The sequence below is a fragment of the Oncorhynchus nerka genome, unplaced genomic scaffold, assembly GCF_034236695.1.
Source record: "Oncorhynchus nerka isolate Pitt River unplaced genomic scaffold, Oner_Uvic_2.0 unplaced_scaffold_1101, whole genome shotgun sequence".
NCBI classification, from domain to species: Eukaryota; Metazoa; Chordata; class Actinopteri; order Salmoniformes; family Salmonidae; genus Oncorhynchus; species Oncorhynchus nerka.
Genome location: NW_027040217.1, coordinates 157,088 through 172,606, shown reverse-complemented (window position 1 = coordinate 172,606; position 15,519 = coordinate 157,088). Strand labels below are relative to the sequence as shown.

General features: G+C 48.3%; 1 protein-coding gene across 1 annotated transcript in view; it reads right to left on the bottom strand.

The window, feature by feature from the left end:
* Positions 1–183: 183 nt before the first annotated feature.
* Positions 184–15,519, bottom strand: part of LOC135570108 (protein artemis-like) — a 38,042-nt gene continuing 22,706 nt past the window's right edge. Inside the window, 4 exon segments of the mRNA XM_065016175.1 lie at positions 184–2,420; positions 2,598–2,817; positions 2,820–3,212; positions 3,310–3,404. Coding sequence (XP_064872247.1) covers positions 2,333–2,420; positions 2,598–2,817; positions 2,820–3,212; positions 3,310–3,404 — 796 coding nt within the window. The 3' untranslated portion in view covers positions 184–2,332.

The window sequence follows — 15,519 nt, the reverse complement described above, 5'->3', positions numbered from 1 at the left end:
AGCTGACTTTGGTGTGTGTGTTTCAGGGACGGGTCTCTCCATGTCAGCTGTGTGGTGTGTATTCTCTACAGGGACGGGTCTCTCCAGAGCTGTGTATTGTGTGTGTTTCAGGGACGGGTCTCTCCATGTCAGCTGTGTGGTGTGTGTGTTTCAGGGACGGGTCTCTCCACTTGATTCTGTGGAGCAGAACAGTGGGAAGACTGAAGCCATCAGTATATCAGCAGCCTCCTGATTTCACCACGAGCTCCAAGTTAATGTCACTACACTTGTTGTTGAAGTTCTTTTTAAGGTTTAAATAAAGACATTTTGGTTTAAACTTGGTTCCTTTATTCTCTACAGTTCAGCTACAACAGACTTTATTCTCTACAGTTCAGAACGGCTACAACAGACTTTATTCTCTACAGTTCAGAACAGCTACAACAGACTTTATTCTCTACAGTTCAGCTACAACAGACTTTATTCTCTACAGTTCAGAACAGCTACAACAGACTTTATTCTCTACAGTTCAGAACGGCTACAACAGACTTTATTCTCTACAGTTCAGAACGGCTACAACAGACTTTATTCTCTACAGTTCAGAACAGCTACAACAGACTTTATTCTCTACAGTTCAGAACAGCTACAACAGACTTTATTCTCTACAGTTCAGAACAGCTACAACAGACTTTATTCTCTACAGTTCAGCTACAACAGACTTTATTCTCTACAGTTCAGAACAGCTACAACAGACTTTATTCTCTACAGTTCAGAACAGCTACAACAGACTTTATTCTCTACAGTTCAGCTACAACAGACTTTATTCTCTACAGTTCAGAACGGCTACAACAGACTTTATTCTCTACAGTTCAGAACGGCTACAACAGACTTTATTCTCTACAGTTCAGCTACAACAGACTTTATTCTCTACAGTTCAGAACAGCTACAACAGACTTTATTCTCTACAGTTCAGAACGGCTACAACAGACTTTATTCTCTACAGTTCAGAACAGCTACAACAGACTTTATTCTCTACAGTTCAGAACGGCTACAACAGACTTTATTCTCTACAGTTCAGAACGGCTACAACAGACTTTATTCTCTACAGTTCAGAACGGCTACAACAGACTTTATTCTCTACAGTTCAGAACGGCTACAACAGACTTTATTCTCTACAGTTCAGAACGGCTACAACAGACTTTATTCTCTACAGTTCAGAACAGCTACAACAGACTTTATTCTCTACAGTTCAGAACGGCTACAACAGACTTTATTCTCTACAGTTCAGCTACAACAGACTTTATTCTCTACAGTTCAGAACGGCTACAACAGACTTTATTCTCTACAGTTCAGAACGGCTACAACAGACTTTATTCTCTACAGTTCAGAACGGCTACAACAGACTTTATTCTCTACAGTTCAGCTACAACAGACTTTATTCTCTACAGTTCAGAACGGCTACAACAGACTTTATTCTCTACAGTTCAGCTACAACAGACTTTATTCTCTACAGTTCAGCTACAACAGACTTTATTCTCTACAGTTCAGAACAGCTACAACAGACTTTATTCTCTACAGTTCAGCTACAACAGACTTTATTCTCTACAGTTCAGAACGGCTACAACAGACTTTATTCTCTACAGTTCAGCTACAACAGACTTTATTCTCTACCGTTCAGAACAGCTACAACAGACTTTATTCTCTACAGAACTGCGTTAGCCTGGCAGGAGCAGACTCCAGTTGAGAGACCGCAGAAAGACTGTTACTTCCCTACTGAACATTTCCCAGGGTGGTCGAGGAGTAGCTGTGGTTTCTCTTGGCCCTGATAGGCCAGGCGTATATAGGGCATGACTATGGTGTCTCTATAACAAAGTAGGGCATGACTATGGTGTCTCTATAACAAAGTAGGGCATGGATATGGTCTGTGTAGATAATGCTATGGACCCACACATAAAATCGTATATATGCATTAATCAATTGTCTGTTTTTGTCCAACTTCAAGTCGACTATTTTCTGGGTGAGGAAGACATTGTCAAGAACCCACAATCATCCATTAACTCTATAACAGAGATGGACTCCTCTTACACATAACCTGGACATTGAGGGCTTCCACCATTTTAAAGTGGTCACCTGGATGGAATGATCAGAGTTAAGGTTCGGACATTACTAAGCTACTGTATATCATGGCCACAAAGTTCCGTTCTGCTTAAGGTGATTGCTCTCCCATAGGCACCAATGCATTAGCAGCTGGGTTTGGTCTGTTCAGCTCATTGACTGTATAAGAATCAGAAGAAACTAGTGGGTGGAATGTCTCGCTTCCTCTTCCCTCGGTCTATATACAAAGAGGTAGACGGGGTCAGAGGGCCTGACTTCCTGTCCTGGTGACCACTTCCTCTCCAGCGGCCAGTCTCCTGTACAGATCGCTGAGGTCGTCTGGTCCAGGGTGTGTGACTCCGGCGTAGACGGGGTCAGAGGGCCTGACTTCCTGTCCTGGTGACCACTTCCTCTCCAGCGGCCAGTCTCCTGTACAGATCGCTGAGGTCGTCTGGTCCAGATCCGGCGTAGACGGGGTCAGAGGGCCTGACTTCCTGTCCTGGTGTCCAGTCTCCTGTACAGTCCAGGTGTGTGACTCCGGCGTAGACGGGATGTCAAAGTCTGATGACACCTGAGACTCCGTTGGCTCTGATTGGTGAGTGTGGCTGCCACTCTCTCCTCCCCCAGCATCCAGATTGGTCAATGCATCTCCCTGACACCGGTCTTCTGATTGGATGAGCATGCTTTCAGCCTGACTCAGGCCTCGCCCAGCCGAGAGAGGAATTGACGGCGAGGGAGTTTGGCGTAGTCATCAACAAACAGCTCTGGGGTCTGGGAGCCTGTGAGTGTGGAGTGAGAGGGGCTTGTGTGCGAGCAGGAGTGTGGTTGGCTGGTCTGGCTGTCCGTCAGTATCTCCGTGGTGAAAAACTCCTCCCAGCGAGGAGGAGGGGTGCCAGAATTAGACACAGACCCCTCGTCTCTCTCCCCACCACTCTCTTCTTCCTCCAGGTCTCTCTCCTCCTCATCATCATCATTAGATTCGGTACAGTCCATGTAGTCTCCTGTGGTGAGAGGTATGTGTGTTAGGGGTAGAGGTTCGTCGGGGGGGTTAGGGAGCGTTGTGGGTGTGGCCTCCTGCATCATCACCCTCTTCCTGACAGGGGCCAGGTCCGCCTCAAACAGCCAATCGGCACAGTCCACACCTGGTATAAACAACAGAGGCAATCACAAAGCAGTGAAATAATGTAGAAAGGCTGGTTGGAAGGGATAGCTGGCTGTGGTCAGGAGAGAGAGTCTCACCGTGGGTGTGCTGCTCTGGTCTGGTGCGTTTCAGTGTTCCCAGAGGTCTGTAGATCACAGCCGAGGAGGACCGGTCCCTACACATAGACTTCAGCCTGAGACACACGGTTACACATAGACTTCAGCCTGAGACACACGGTTACACATAGACTTCAGCCTGAGACACACGGTTACACAGACTTCAGCCTGGAGACACACGGTTACACAGACTTCAGCCTGGAGACACGGTTACACAGACTTCAGCCTGAGACACACGGTTACACATAGACTTCAGCCTGGAGACACACGGTTACACATAGACTTCAGCCTGAGACATACGGTTACACAGACTTCAGCCTGAGACACACATTCACACACATAGACTTCAGCCTGGAGACACACGGTTACACATAGACTTCAACCTGAGACACACGGTTACACACAGACTTCAGCCTGAGACACACGGTTACACAGACTTCAGCCTGAGACACACGGTTACACATAGACTTCAGCCTGGAGACACACGGTTACACAGACTTCAGCCTGGAGACACACGGTTACACATAGACTTCAACCTGGAGACATACGGTTACACATAGACTTCAACCTGGAGACATACATTCACACACATAGACTTCAGCCTGAGACACACGGTTCACACACAGACATCAGCCTGAGACATACGGTTACACACAGACTTCAGCCTGAGACACACGGTTACACATAGACTTCAACCTGGAGACACACGGTTACACATTCAGCCTGGACACATATGGTTAACTAGATGCAGCCTGGAGCACACGGAAATAGACTTCAGCCTGGAGACACACTTCCAGACTTCAGCCTGGAGACATACGGTTACACATAGACTTCAGCCTGAGACATGGAGGAAAACACATAGATTCAAGCCTGGAGACATACAGACACAGACTTCAGCCTGGAGACATAGACACAGACTTCAGCCTGGAGACAGACCTTTCTGCAGACTTCAGCCTGGAGATCCATCGGTTACACAGACTTCAACCTGATTCACATCACGGTTAGACCTGATTAACCTTCAGACCCTTTACAATAGATTCAACCTGGAGACACACAGACACATAGACTTCAACCTGGGTCAGACCTGATTACACATAGACTTCAGCCTGAGACATACGGTTGCAATTATTCAACCATCACACAGTTACACATAGATTCAACCTGGAGACATAGGGTCAGACCTAGACTTCAGCCTGGAGACATACGGTTACACATTCTGCAATTATTCAATCCATCTGCAGAAAGTATTCAGACCCTTCCTTGTTCCACATGTTGTTAGGTTACAGTATTCAGACAATGGAGGAAAACAATTATTCAATCCATCTACACAGAAAGCTGATTCACATCAGGGTCAGACCTGATTAGTATTCAGACCCTTTCTGCAATTATTCAATCCATCTACACAGAAAGCTGATTCACATCAGGGTCAGACCTGATTAGTATTCAGACCCTTTCTGCAATTATTCAATCCATCTACACAGAAAGTGATTCACATCAGGGTCAGACCTGATTAGTATTCAGACCCTTTCTGCAATTATTCAATCCATCTACACAGAAAGCTGATTCACATCAGGGTCAGACCTGATTAGTATTCAGACCCTTTCTGCAATTATTCAATCCATCTACACAGAAAGCTGATTCACATCAGGGTCAGACCTGATTAGTATTCAGACCCTTTCTGCAATTATTCAATCCATCTACACAGAAAGGTGATTCACATCAGGGTCAGACCTGATTAGTATTCAGACCCTTTGCTCTGAGACTCAATTGAGCTCAGGTGCATCCTGGTTTCCATTCATCATCGATGTTTCTACAACTTGGGAGTCCACCTGTGGTAAATGATTTGGAAAGGAAAGAGCAAAACCCAAGCCACGAGGTTGAAGGTAGAGCAAAACCCAAGCCACGAGGTTGAAGGAATCCTCCGTAGAGCTCAGAGACAGGATTGTGTCGAGGCACAGATCTGGGGAAAGGTACCAAAAGACATCTGCAGTATTGAAGGTCCCCAAGAACACAGTGGTCTCCATCATTCTTCAATGGAAGAAGTTTGGAACCACCAAGACACTTCCTAGAGCTGGCCGCCCAGTCAGGAGGTGACCAAGAACCCGATGGTCGCTCTGACAGAGCTCCAGAGTTCCTCTGTGGAGATGGGAACCTTCCAGAAGGACAACCATCTCTGCAGCACTCCACCAATCAGGCCTTTATGGTAGAGTGGCCAGACGGAAGCCACTCCTCTGTTAAAGGCACGACAGCACGCTTGAAGTTTGCCAAAAGGCAGCTAAAGGATTCTCAGACCATGAGAAACAAGATTGAACTATTTGGCCTGAATGCCAAGTGTCACGTCTGAGAAAACCAGGCGCCGCTCATCACCTGGACAATACCATCCCTACGGTGAAGCATGGTGGTGGCAGCATCACGCTATGGTGGTGTTTTTCAGCGGCAGGGACTGAGAGACTAGTCAGGATCTAGGGAGAGATGAACGGAGCAAAGTACAGAGAGATCCTTAGGACATCAGACTGGGGTGAAGGTTCACCTTCCAACAAGACAACGGCCCTAAGCACACAGCCAAGCCAACGCAGGAGTGGCTTTGGGACAAGTCTCTGAATGTCCTTGAGTGGCCCAGCCAGAGCCCGAACTTGAACCTGATCGAACAGCTCTGGAAAGACCTGAAAATAGCTGCGCAGCGACGTTCCCCATCCAACCTGACAGAGCTTGAGAGGATCTGCAGAGAAGAATGGGAGAAACTCCACAAATACAGGTGTGCCAAACTTGTAGCATCAGACCCAAGAAGACTTGAGGCTGTAATCTCTGCCAAAGGTGCTTCAAAGTATTGAGTAAAGGGTCTGAATACTTATATAAATGTGATATTTTTTAAATATTTGATACATTTGCAAAAAATGCCTTAACCTGTTTTTGCTTTGTTATTATGGGGGTATGAGGAAAAAAAACATTGAATCCATTTTAGAATAAGGCAAAGAAAAGGTGAAGGGGTCTGAATACTTTCCCAATGCACTGTCCACACACAAACAGCCCTAATTCTCCACAGTCCTGTCATGGATTCAACAGCATTGGGTCTAAGGGTTAAGACATCCGCATGCTTCCCAGCCGAAACAGTACGGTAGAGTTCATACACTGAACAAAAATATTAACACAACTTGTAAAGTGTTGGTCCCATGTTTCAGGAGCTGAAATAAAAAGATCCCAGAAAAGTTCCAAATGCATAAAAAAAAACATTTCTCAAATGTTGTGAATAGATTTGACATTCCTGTTAGTGAGTATTTCTCATTTGCCAAGATAATCCATCCACCTGACAGGTGTGGCATATCAAGAAGCTGATTTGAACAGAATTATCATTACACAGGTGCACCTCGTGCTGGGGACAATAAAAGGCCATTCTAAAATGTGCCGTTTTGTCACACAACACAGAGCTCTCATGTTGAGGGAGCATGCTGACTGCAGGAATATCCACCAGAGCTGTTGCCAGATCATTTGTTAATATCTCTACCATAAGCCGCCTCCAACGTCATTTTAGAGAACTTGGCAGTACGTCCAACCAGCCTCACAACCACAGACCATTAACCACACCAGCCAAGGACCTCCACATCTGACTTCTTCACCTCAGACCATAACCACACCAGCCAAGGACCTCCACATCTGACTTCTTCACCTCAGACCACGTTAACCACACCAGTCAAGGACCTCCACATCTGGCAGACCACGTGTAACCTCAAGCCAGCCTCACATCTGACTTCTTCACCTCAGACCACGTGTAACCACACCAGCCAAGGACCTCCACATCTGACTTCTTCACCTCAGACCACGTGTAACCACACCAGCCAAGGACCTCCACATCTGACTTCTTCACCTCAGACCACGTGTAACCACACCAGCCAAGGACCTCCACAGACCACGTGTAACCACACCAGCCAAGGACCTCCACATCTGACTTCTTCACCTCAGACCACGTGTAACCACACCAGCCAAGGACCTCCACATCTGACTTCTTCACCTCAGACCACGTGTAACCACACCAGCCAAGGACCTCCACATCTGACTTCTTCACCTGCGAGACCATCTGAGACCAGCCACCCGGACAGCTGATGAAACAGTAGAAGTTCTGCACAAACTATAAGAAACCGCCTTGGGGAAGCTCATCTGCGTGCTCGTCGTCCTCAGCAGGGTCTTGACCCGACTGCAGTTCGGCACGCTGGAGAAATGTGCTTTCACGGAGGAATCGTGATTTCAACTGTACCTGGCAGATAGCTTTTATAGTGTTGTGGTGGGCGAGTGGTTTGCTGATAACGTTGTGAACATCACCCTGTCACTATGGGGCCATAACCCCACTGTCACTATGGGGCCATAACCCCACTGTCACTATGGGGCCATAACCCCACTGTCACTATGGGGCCATAACCCCACTGTCACCATGGGGCCATAACCCCACTGTCACCATGGGGCCATAACCCCACTGTCACTATGGGGCCATAACCCCACTGTCCATGGGGCCATAACCCCACTGTCACCATGGGGCCATAACCCCACTGTCACCATGGGGCCATAACCCCACTGTCACTATGGGGCCATAACCCCACTGGGGCCATCACCATGGGGCCATAACCCCACTGTCACTATGGGGCCATAACCCCACTGTCACTATGGGGCCATAACCCCACTGTCACCATGGGGCCATAACCCCACTGTCACATGGGGCCATAACCCCACTGTCACTATGGGGCCACCCCACTGTCACTATGGGGCCCCCACTGTCACTATGGGGCCATAACCCCACTGTCACTATGGGGCCATCACTGTCACATGGGGCCATAACCCCACTGTCACCATGGGGCCATAACCCCACTGTCACTATGGGGCCATAACCCCACTGTCACCATGGGGCCATACTGTCACCCCACTGTCACTATGGGGCCATAACCCCACTGTCACTATGGGGCCATAACCCCACTGTCACTATGGGGCCATAACCCCACTGTCACTATGGGGCCATAACCCCACTGTCACTATGGGGCCATAACCCCACTGTCACTATGGGGCCATAACCCCACTGTCACTATGGGGCCATAACCCCACTGTCACTGGGGCCATAACCCCACTGTCACTATGGGGCCATAACCCCACTGTCACTATGGGGCCATAACCCCACTGTCACTATGGGGCCATAACCCCACTGTCACTATGGGGCCATAACCCCACTGTCACTATGGGGCCATAACCCCACTGTCACTATGGGGGCCATAACCCCACTGTCACTATGGGGCCATAACCCCACTGTCACTATGGGGCCATAACCCCACTGTCACTATGGGGCCATAACCCCACTGTCACTATGGGGCCATAACCCCACTGTCACTATGGGGCCATAACCCCACTGTCACTATGGGGCCATAACCCCACTGTCACTATGGGGCCATAACCCCACTGTCACTATGGGGCCATAACCCCACTGTCACTATGGGGCCATAACCCCACTGTCACATGGGGCCATAACCCCACTGTCACTATGGGGCCATAACCCCACTGTCACTATGGGGCCATAACCCCACTGTCACTATGGGGCCATAACCCCACTGTCACTATGGGGCCATAACCCCACTGTCACTATGGGGGCCATAACCCCACTGTCACTATGGGGCCATTCACTGTCACTATGGGGCCATAACCCCACTGTCACTATGGGGCCATAACCCCACTCACTGCCATAACCCCAGTCACTATGGGGCCATAACCCCACTGTCACTATGGGGCCATAACCCCACTGTCACTATGGGGCCATAACCCCACTGTCACTATGGGGCCATAACCCCACTGTCACTATGGGGCCATAACCCCCACTGTCACTATGGGGCCATAACACTGTCACTATGGGGCCATAACCCACTGTCACTATGGGGCCATAACCCCACTGTCACATGGGGCCATAACCCCACTGTCACTATGGGGCCATAACCCCACTGTCACTATGGGGCCATAACCCCACTGTCACTATCCATAACCCCACTGTCACTATGGGGCCATAACCCCACTGTCACAGCCATAACCCCACTGTCACTATGGGGCCATAACCCCACTGTCACTATGGGGCCATAACCCCACTGTCACTATTAACCTCACTGTCAGATGGGGACAACACTGTCCACAATCATGGGGCCATAACCCCACTGTCACATGGGGCCATAACCTCACTGCCACTGTCACTATGGGGCCACCACTGTCACTCTGGGGCCATAACCCCACTGTCACTATGGGGCCATCACTGTCACAGTCACTATGGGGCCATAACCCCACTGTCACTATGGGGCCATAACCCCACTGTCACTATGGGGCCATAACCCCACTGTCACTATGGGGCCATAACCCCACTGTCACTATGGGGCCATAACCCCACTGTCACTATGGGGCCATAACCCACTGTCATGGGGCCATAACCCCACTGTCACTATGGGGCCATAACCTGTCACTATGGGGCCATCACTGTCACTGGGGCCATAACTGTCACTATGGGGCCATAACCCCACTGTCACTATGACCCACTGTCACAGATACTGTCACTGGGGTTCTGGGGCCATGACCCACTGTCACAGATAACCCCACTGTCACTATGGGGCCATAACCCCACTGTCACTATGACTGTCACATGGGGCGCCAGATACTGCAGACAACGGTTTTATCAATGACAATGAGTGCACAGATCCTGAGGCCCATTGGTGCCATTCATCCACCGTCATCACCTCGTGTTTCAGCATGATAAAGCACGGCCCCATGGTTAGGATCTGACACAGATTACTGCCTGAAGCTGAACATGTTCCAGTTCTTCCATGGCCTACTCACCAGACACGTCACCCCATTGAGCATGTCTGGGATCTGAGCGTGTTCCACGCCAATACCCAGATACGCAGCCTGGACAACATTCCACAATCAACAGCCTGATCAACTCTGAAGGAGACCCATGACAAATGGTGGGCACACCAGATACTGCCTGGTTCTCTGACCCACGCCAGATACTGCCTGGTTCTCTGACCCACGCCAGATACTGCCTGGTTCTCTGACCCACGCCAGATACTGCCTGGTTCTCTGACCCACGCCAGATACTGCCTGCCTGGATACTGCCTGGTTCTCTGACCCACGCCAGATACTGCCTGGTTCTCTGACCCACGCCAGATACTGCCTGGTTCTCTGACCCACGCCAGATACTGCCTGGTTCTCTGACCCACGCCAGATACTGCCTGGTTCTCTGACCCACGCCAGATACTGCCTGGTTCTCTGACCCACGCCAGATACTGCCTGGTTCTCTGACCCACGCCAGATACTGCCTGGTTCTCTGACCCACGCCAGATACTGCCTGGTTCTCTGACCCACGCCAGATACTGCCTGGTTCTCTGACCCACGCCAGATACTGCCTGGTTCTCTGACCCACGCCAGATACTGCCTGGTTCTCTGACCCACGCCAGATACTGCCTGGTTCTCTGACCCACCAGATACTGCCTGGTTCTCTGACCCACACCAGATACTGCCTGGTTCTCTGACCCACACCAGATACTGCCTGGTTCTCTGACCCACACCAGATACTGCCTGGTTCTCTGACCCACGCCCCTACTTTTTTTTTTTGAAGGCACCTGTGACCAACAAAAAAAATCATTATTTCACCTGAGAAACATCACTGTCCTGTTCTCTCCCTCAAAAAGCATCCACAGGCTGCAGCTTGTGCAGAACAGCGTTGCCAGGGTCCTTACAGGAACCCAGAAATCAATCAATGAAATGTATTTATAAAGCCCTTCTTACATCAGCTGATGTCACAAAGTCAGACCTTTGACATGGTTGTGTTTATATTGTAGTTCAGTGTATGATGTTAACCCAACAAACTGAAGCATGCTGGCGCCTTTAGGGTGTTGGGGGTAAGGGCTGGGGTGTAAGGGGGTTGGCCGGCTAAGGTATTTGTATTTATTATGGCAGCAGCTACTCTTCCTGGGGTTTATTATGGATCCCCATTAGGTCCTGCCAAGGCAGCAGCTACTCTTCCTGGGGTTTATTATGGATCCCCATTAGGTCCTGGGGTTTATTATGGATCCCCATTAGTTCCTGCCAAGGCAGCAGCTACTCTTCCTGGGGTTTATTATGGATCCCCATTAGTTCCTGCCAAGGCAGCAGCTACTCTTCCTGGGGTTTATTATGGATCCCCATTAGGTCCAGCCAAGGCAGCAGCTACTCTTCCTGGGGTTTATTATGGATCCCCATTAGTTCCTGCCAAGGCAGCAGCTACTCTTCCTGGGGTTTATTATGGATCCCCATTAGGTCCTGCCAAGGCAGCAGCTACTCTTCCTGGGGTTTATTATTCCTGGGGTTTATTATGGATCCCCATTAGTTCCTGCCAAGGCAGCAGCTACTCTTCCTGGGGTTTTTATTATGGATCTCTTCCTGGGGTTTATTAGGATCCCCATTGCCAAGCAGCAGATACTCTTCCATGGATCCCCATTAGTTCCTGCCAAGGCAGCAGCTACTCTTCCTGGGGTTTATTATGGATCCCCATTAGTTCCTGCCAAGACAGCAGCTACTCTTCCTGGGGTTTATTATGGATCCCCATTAGTTCCTGCCAAGACAGCAGCTACTCTTCCTGGGGTTTATTATGGATCCCCATTAGTTCCTGCCAAGGCAGCAGCTACTCTTCCTGGGGTTTATTATGGATCCCCATTAGTTCCTGCCAAGGCAGCAGCTACTCTTCCTGGGGTTTATTATGGATCCCCATTAGTTCCTGCCAAGGCAGCAGCTACTCTTCCTGGGGTTTATTATGGATCCCCATTAGGTCCTGCCAAGGCAGCAGCTACTCTTCCTGGGGTTTATTATGGATCCCCATTAGTTCCTGCCAAGGCAGCAGCTACTCTTCCTGGGGTTTATTATGGATCCCCATTAGTTCCTGACAAGGCAGCAGCTACTCTTCCTGGGGTTTATTATGGATCCCCATTAGTTCCTGCCAAGGCAGCAGCTACTATTCCTGGGGTTTATTATGGATCCCCATTAGTTCCTGCCAAGGCAGCAGCTACTCTTCCTGGGGTTTATTATGGATCCCCATTAGTTCCTGCCAAGGCAGCAGCTACTCTTCCTGGGGTTTATTATGGATCCCCATTAGTTCCTGCCAAGGCAGCAGCTACTCTTCCTGGGGTTTATTATGGATCCCCATTAGTTCCTGCCAAGGCAGCAGCTACTCTTCCTGAGGTTTATTATGGATCCCCATTAGTTCCTGCCAAGGCAGCAGCTACTCTTCCTGGGGTTTATTATGGATCCCCATTAGTTCCTGCCAAGGCAGCAGCTACTCTTCCTGGGGTTTATTATGGATCCCCATTAGTTCCTGCCAAGGCAGCAGCTACTCTTCCTGGGGTTTATTATGGATCCCCATTAGTTCCTGCCAAGACAGCAGCTACTCTTCCTGGGGTTTATTATAGATCCCCATTAGTTCCTGCCAAGACAGCAGCTACTCTTCCTGGGGTTTATTATGGATCCCCATTAGTTCCTGCCAAGGCAGCAGCTACTCTTCCTGGGGTTTATTATGGATCCCCATTAGTTCCTGCCAAGGCAGCAGCTACTCTTCCTGGGGTTTATTATGGATCCCCATTAGTTCCTGCCAAGTCCAGCAAATTGAAGGCAGTTTATACCATTTTCACAACCTACTGTGTGCCCTCATGCCCCTACTCCACCACTACCACATCCATGTGTATGTATAGTGCGTGTGTTAGTGTGTATGCGTGTGTCTGTGCCCATGTTTGTAATGCTTCACAGTCCTCGCTGTTCCATAAGGGGTTTTTAAAAATCTAAATCTACTGCTTGCATCAGTTACCTGATGTGGAATAGAGTTCCATGTAGTCATGGCTCTATGTAGTACTGTGGAATAGAGTTCCATGTAGTCATGGCTCTATGTAGTACTGTGCGCCTCCCATAGTCTGTTCTGGACTTGGGGACTGTGAAGAGACCTCTGGTGGTCTTGTGGGGTATGCATGGGTGTCCTAGCTGTGTGCTAGTAGTTTAGACAGACAGGCTCGGTACATTCAACATGTCAATACCTCTCAAAAATAAAAGTAGTGATGAAGTCACTCTCCTCCACTTTGAGCCAGGAGAGATTGAAATTAATATTTATTAATATTCGCTCTCTGAACATCCAAGGGCCAGCCATGCTTCCCTGTTCTGAGACAATTGCAATTTTCCTAAGTCCTTTTTTGTGGTACCTGACCACACGACTGAACAGTAGTCCAGGTGCGACAAAACAAGGGCCTGTAGGACCTGCCTTGTTGATAGTGTTGTTAAGAAGGTAGAAACTAGGGCCTGTAGGACCTGCCTTGTTGATAGTGTTGTTAAGAAGGTAGAAACTAGGGCCTGTAGGACCTGCCTTGTTGATAGTGTTGTTAAGAAGGTAGAAACTAGGGTCTGTAGGACCGGTCTTGTTGATAGTGTTGTTAAGAAGGTAGAGCAGAGCTTTCTTATGGACAGACTTCTATCCATCTTAGCTACTGTTGTATCAACATGTTTTGACCATGACAGTTTACAATCTAGTGTTACTCCAAGAAGTTTAGCCATCTCAACTTGCTCAATTTCCACGTGATTTAATACAAGATTTAGTTGGGGTTTAGTGAGTGTTTTGTTCCAAATTCAATGCTTTTAGTTTTAAACATATTTAGGGCTAACTTATTCCTTGCCGCCCACTCTGAAACTAACTGCAGCTCTTTGTTGCAGTCATTTCAGTCGCTGTAGTAGCTGATGTGTATAATGAGTCATCCGCATACATAGAAACTCAGTCAGTGGCATGTCGTTAGTAAAAATTGAAAACAGCAAGGGTCCTAAACAGCTGCCCTGGAGAATGCCTGATTCTACCTGGATTATGTTGGAGAGGCTTCCATTAAAGAACACCCTCTGTGTTCTGTTAGACAGGTAACTCTTTATCCACATTATAGCAGGGGGTGTAAAGCCATAACACCCTCTGTGTTCTGTTAGACAGGTAACTCTTTATCCACATTATAGCAGGGGGTGTAAAGCCATAACACCCTCTGTGTTCGGTTAGACAGGTAACTCTTTATCCACATTATAGCAGGGGGTGTAAAGCCATAACACCCTCTGTGTTCTGTTAGACAGGTAACTCTTCATCCACATTATAGCAGGGGGTGTAAAGCCATCACACCCTCTGTGTTCTGTTAGACAGGTAACTCTTTATCCACATTATAGCAGGGGTGTTACACCCTGTGTTCTGTGTTCATTATGTGTAAAGACAGGTAACTCTTTATCCACATTATAGCAGGGGGTGTAAAGCCATAACACCCTCTGTGTTCTGTTAGACAGGTAACTCTTCATCCACATTATAGCAGGGGTGTAAAGCCATAACACCCTCTGTGTTCTGTTAGACAGGTAACTCTTTATCCACATTATAGCAGGGGTGTAAAGCCATAACACCCTCTGTGTTCTGTTAGACAGGTAACTCTTTATCCACATTATAGCAGGGGTGTAAAGCCATAACACCTCTGTGTTCTGTTAGACAGGTAACTCTTTATCCACATTATAGCAGGGGGTGTAAAGCCATAACACCCTCTGTGTTCTGTTAGACAGGTAACTCTTTATCCACATTATAGCAGGGGGTGTAAAGCCATAACACCCTCTGTGTTCGGTTAGACAGGTAACTCTTTATCCACATTATAGCAGGGGGTGTAAAGCCATAACACCCTCTGTGTTCTGTTAGACAGGTAACTCTTTATCCACATTATAGCAGGGGGTGTAAAGCCATTACACCCTCTGTGTTCTGTTAGACAGGTAACTCTTTATCCACATTCTATCAGGGGATGTAAAGCCATAACACCCTCTGTGTTCTGTTAGACAGGTAACTCTTCATCCACATTATAGCAGGGGGTGTAAAGCCATAACACCCTCTGTGTTCTGTTAGACAGGTAACTCTTTATCCACATTATAGCAGGGGGTGTTACACCCTCTGTGTTCTGTTAGACAGGTAACTCTTTATCCACATTATAGCAGGGGGTGTAAAGCCACAACACCCTCTGTGTTCTGTTAGACAGGTAACTCTTCATCCACATTATAGCAGGGGGTGTAAAGCCATAACACCCTCTGTGTTCTGTTAGACAGGTAACTCTTTATCCACATTATAGCAGGGGGTGTAAAGCCATAACACCCTCTGTGTTCTGTTAGACAGGT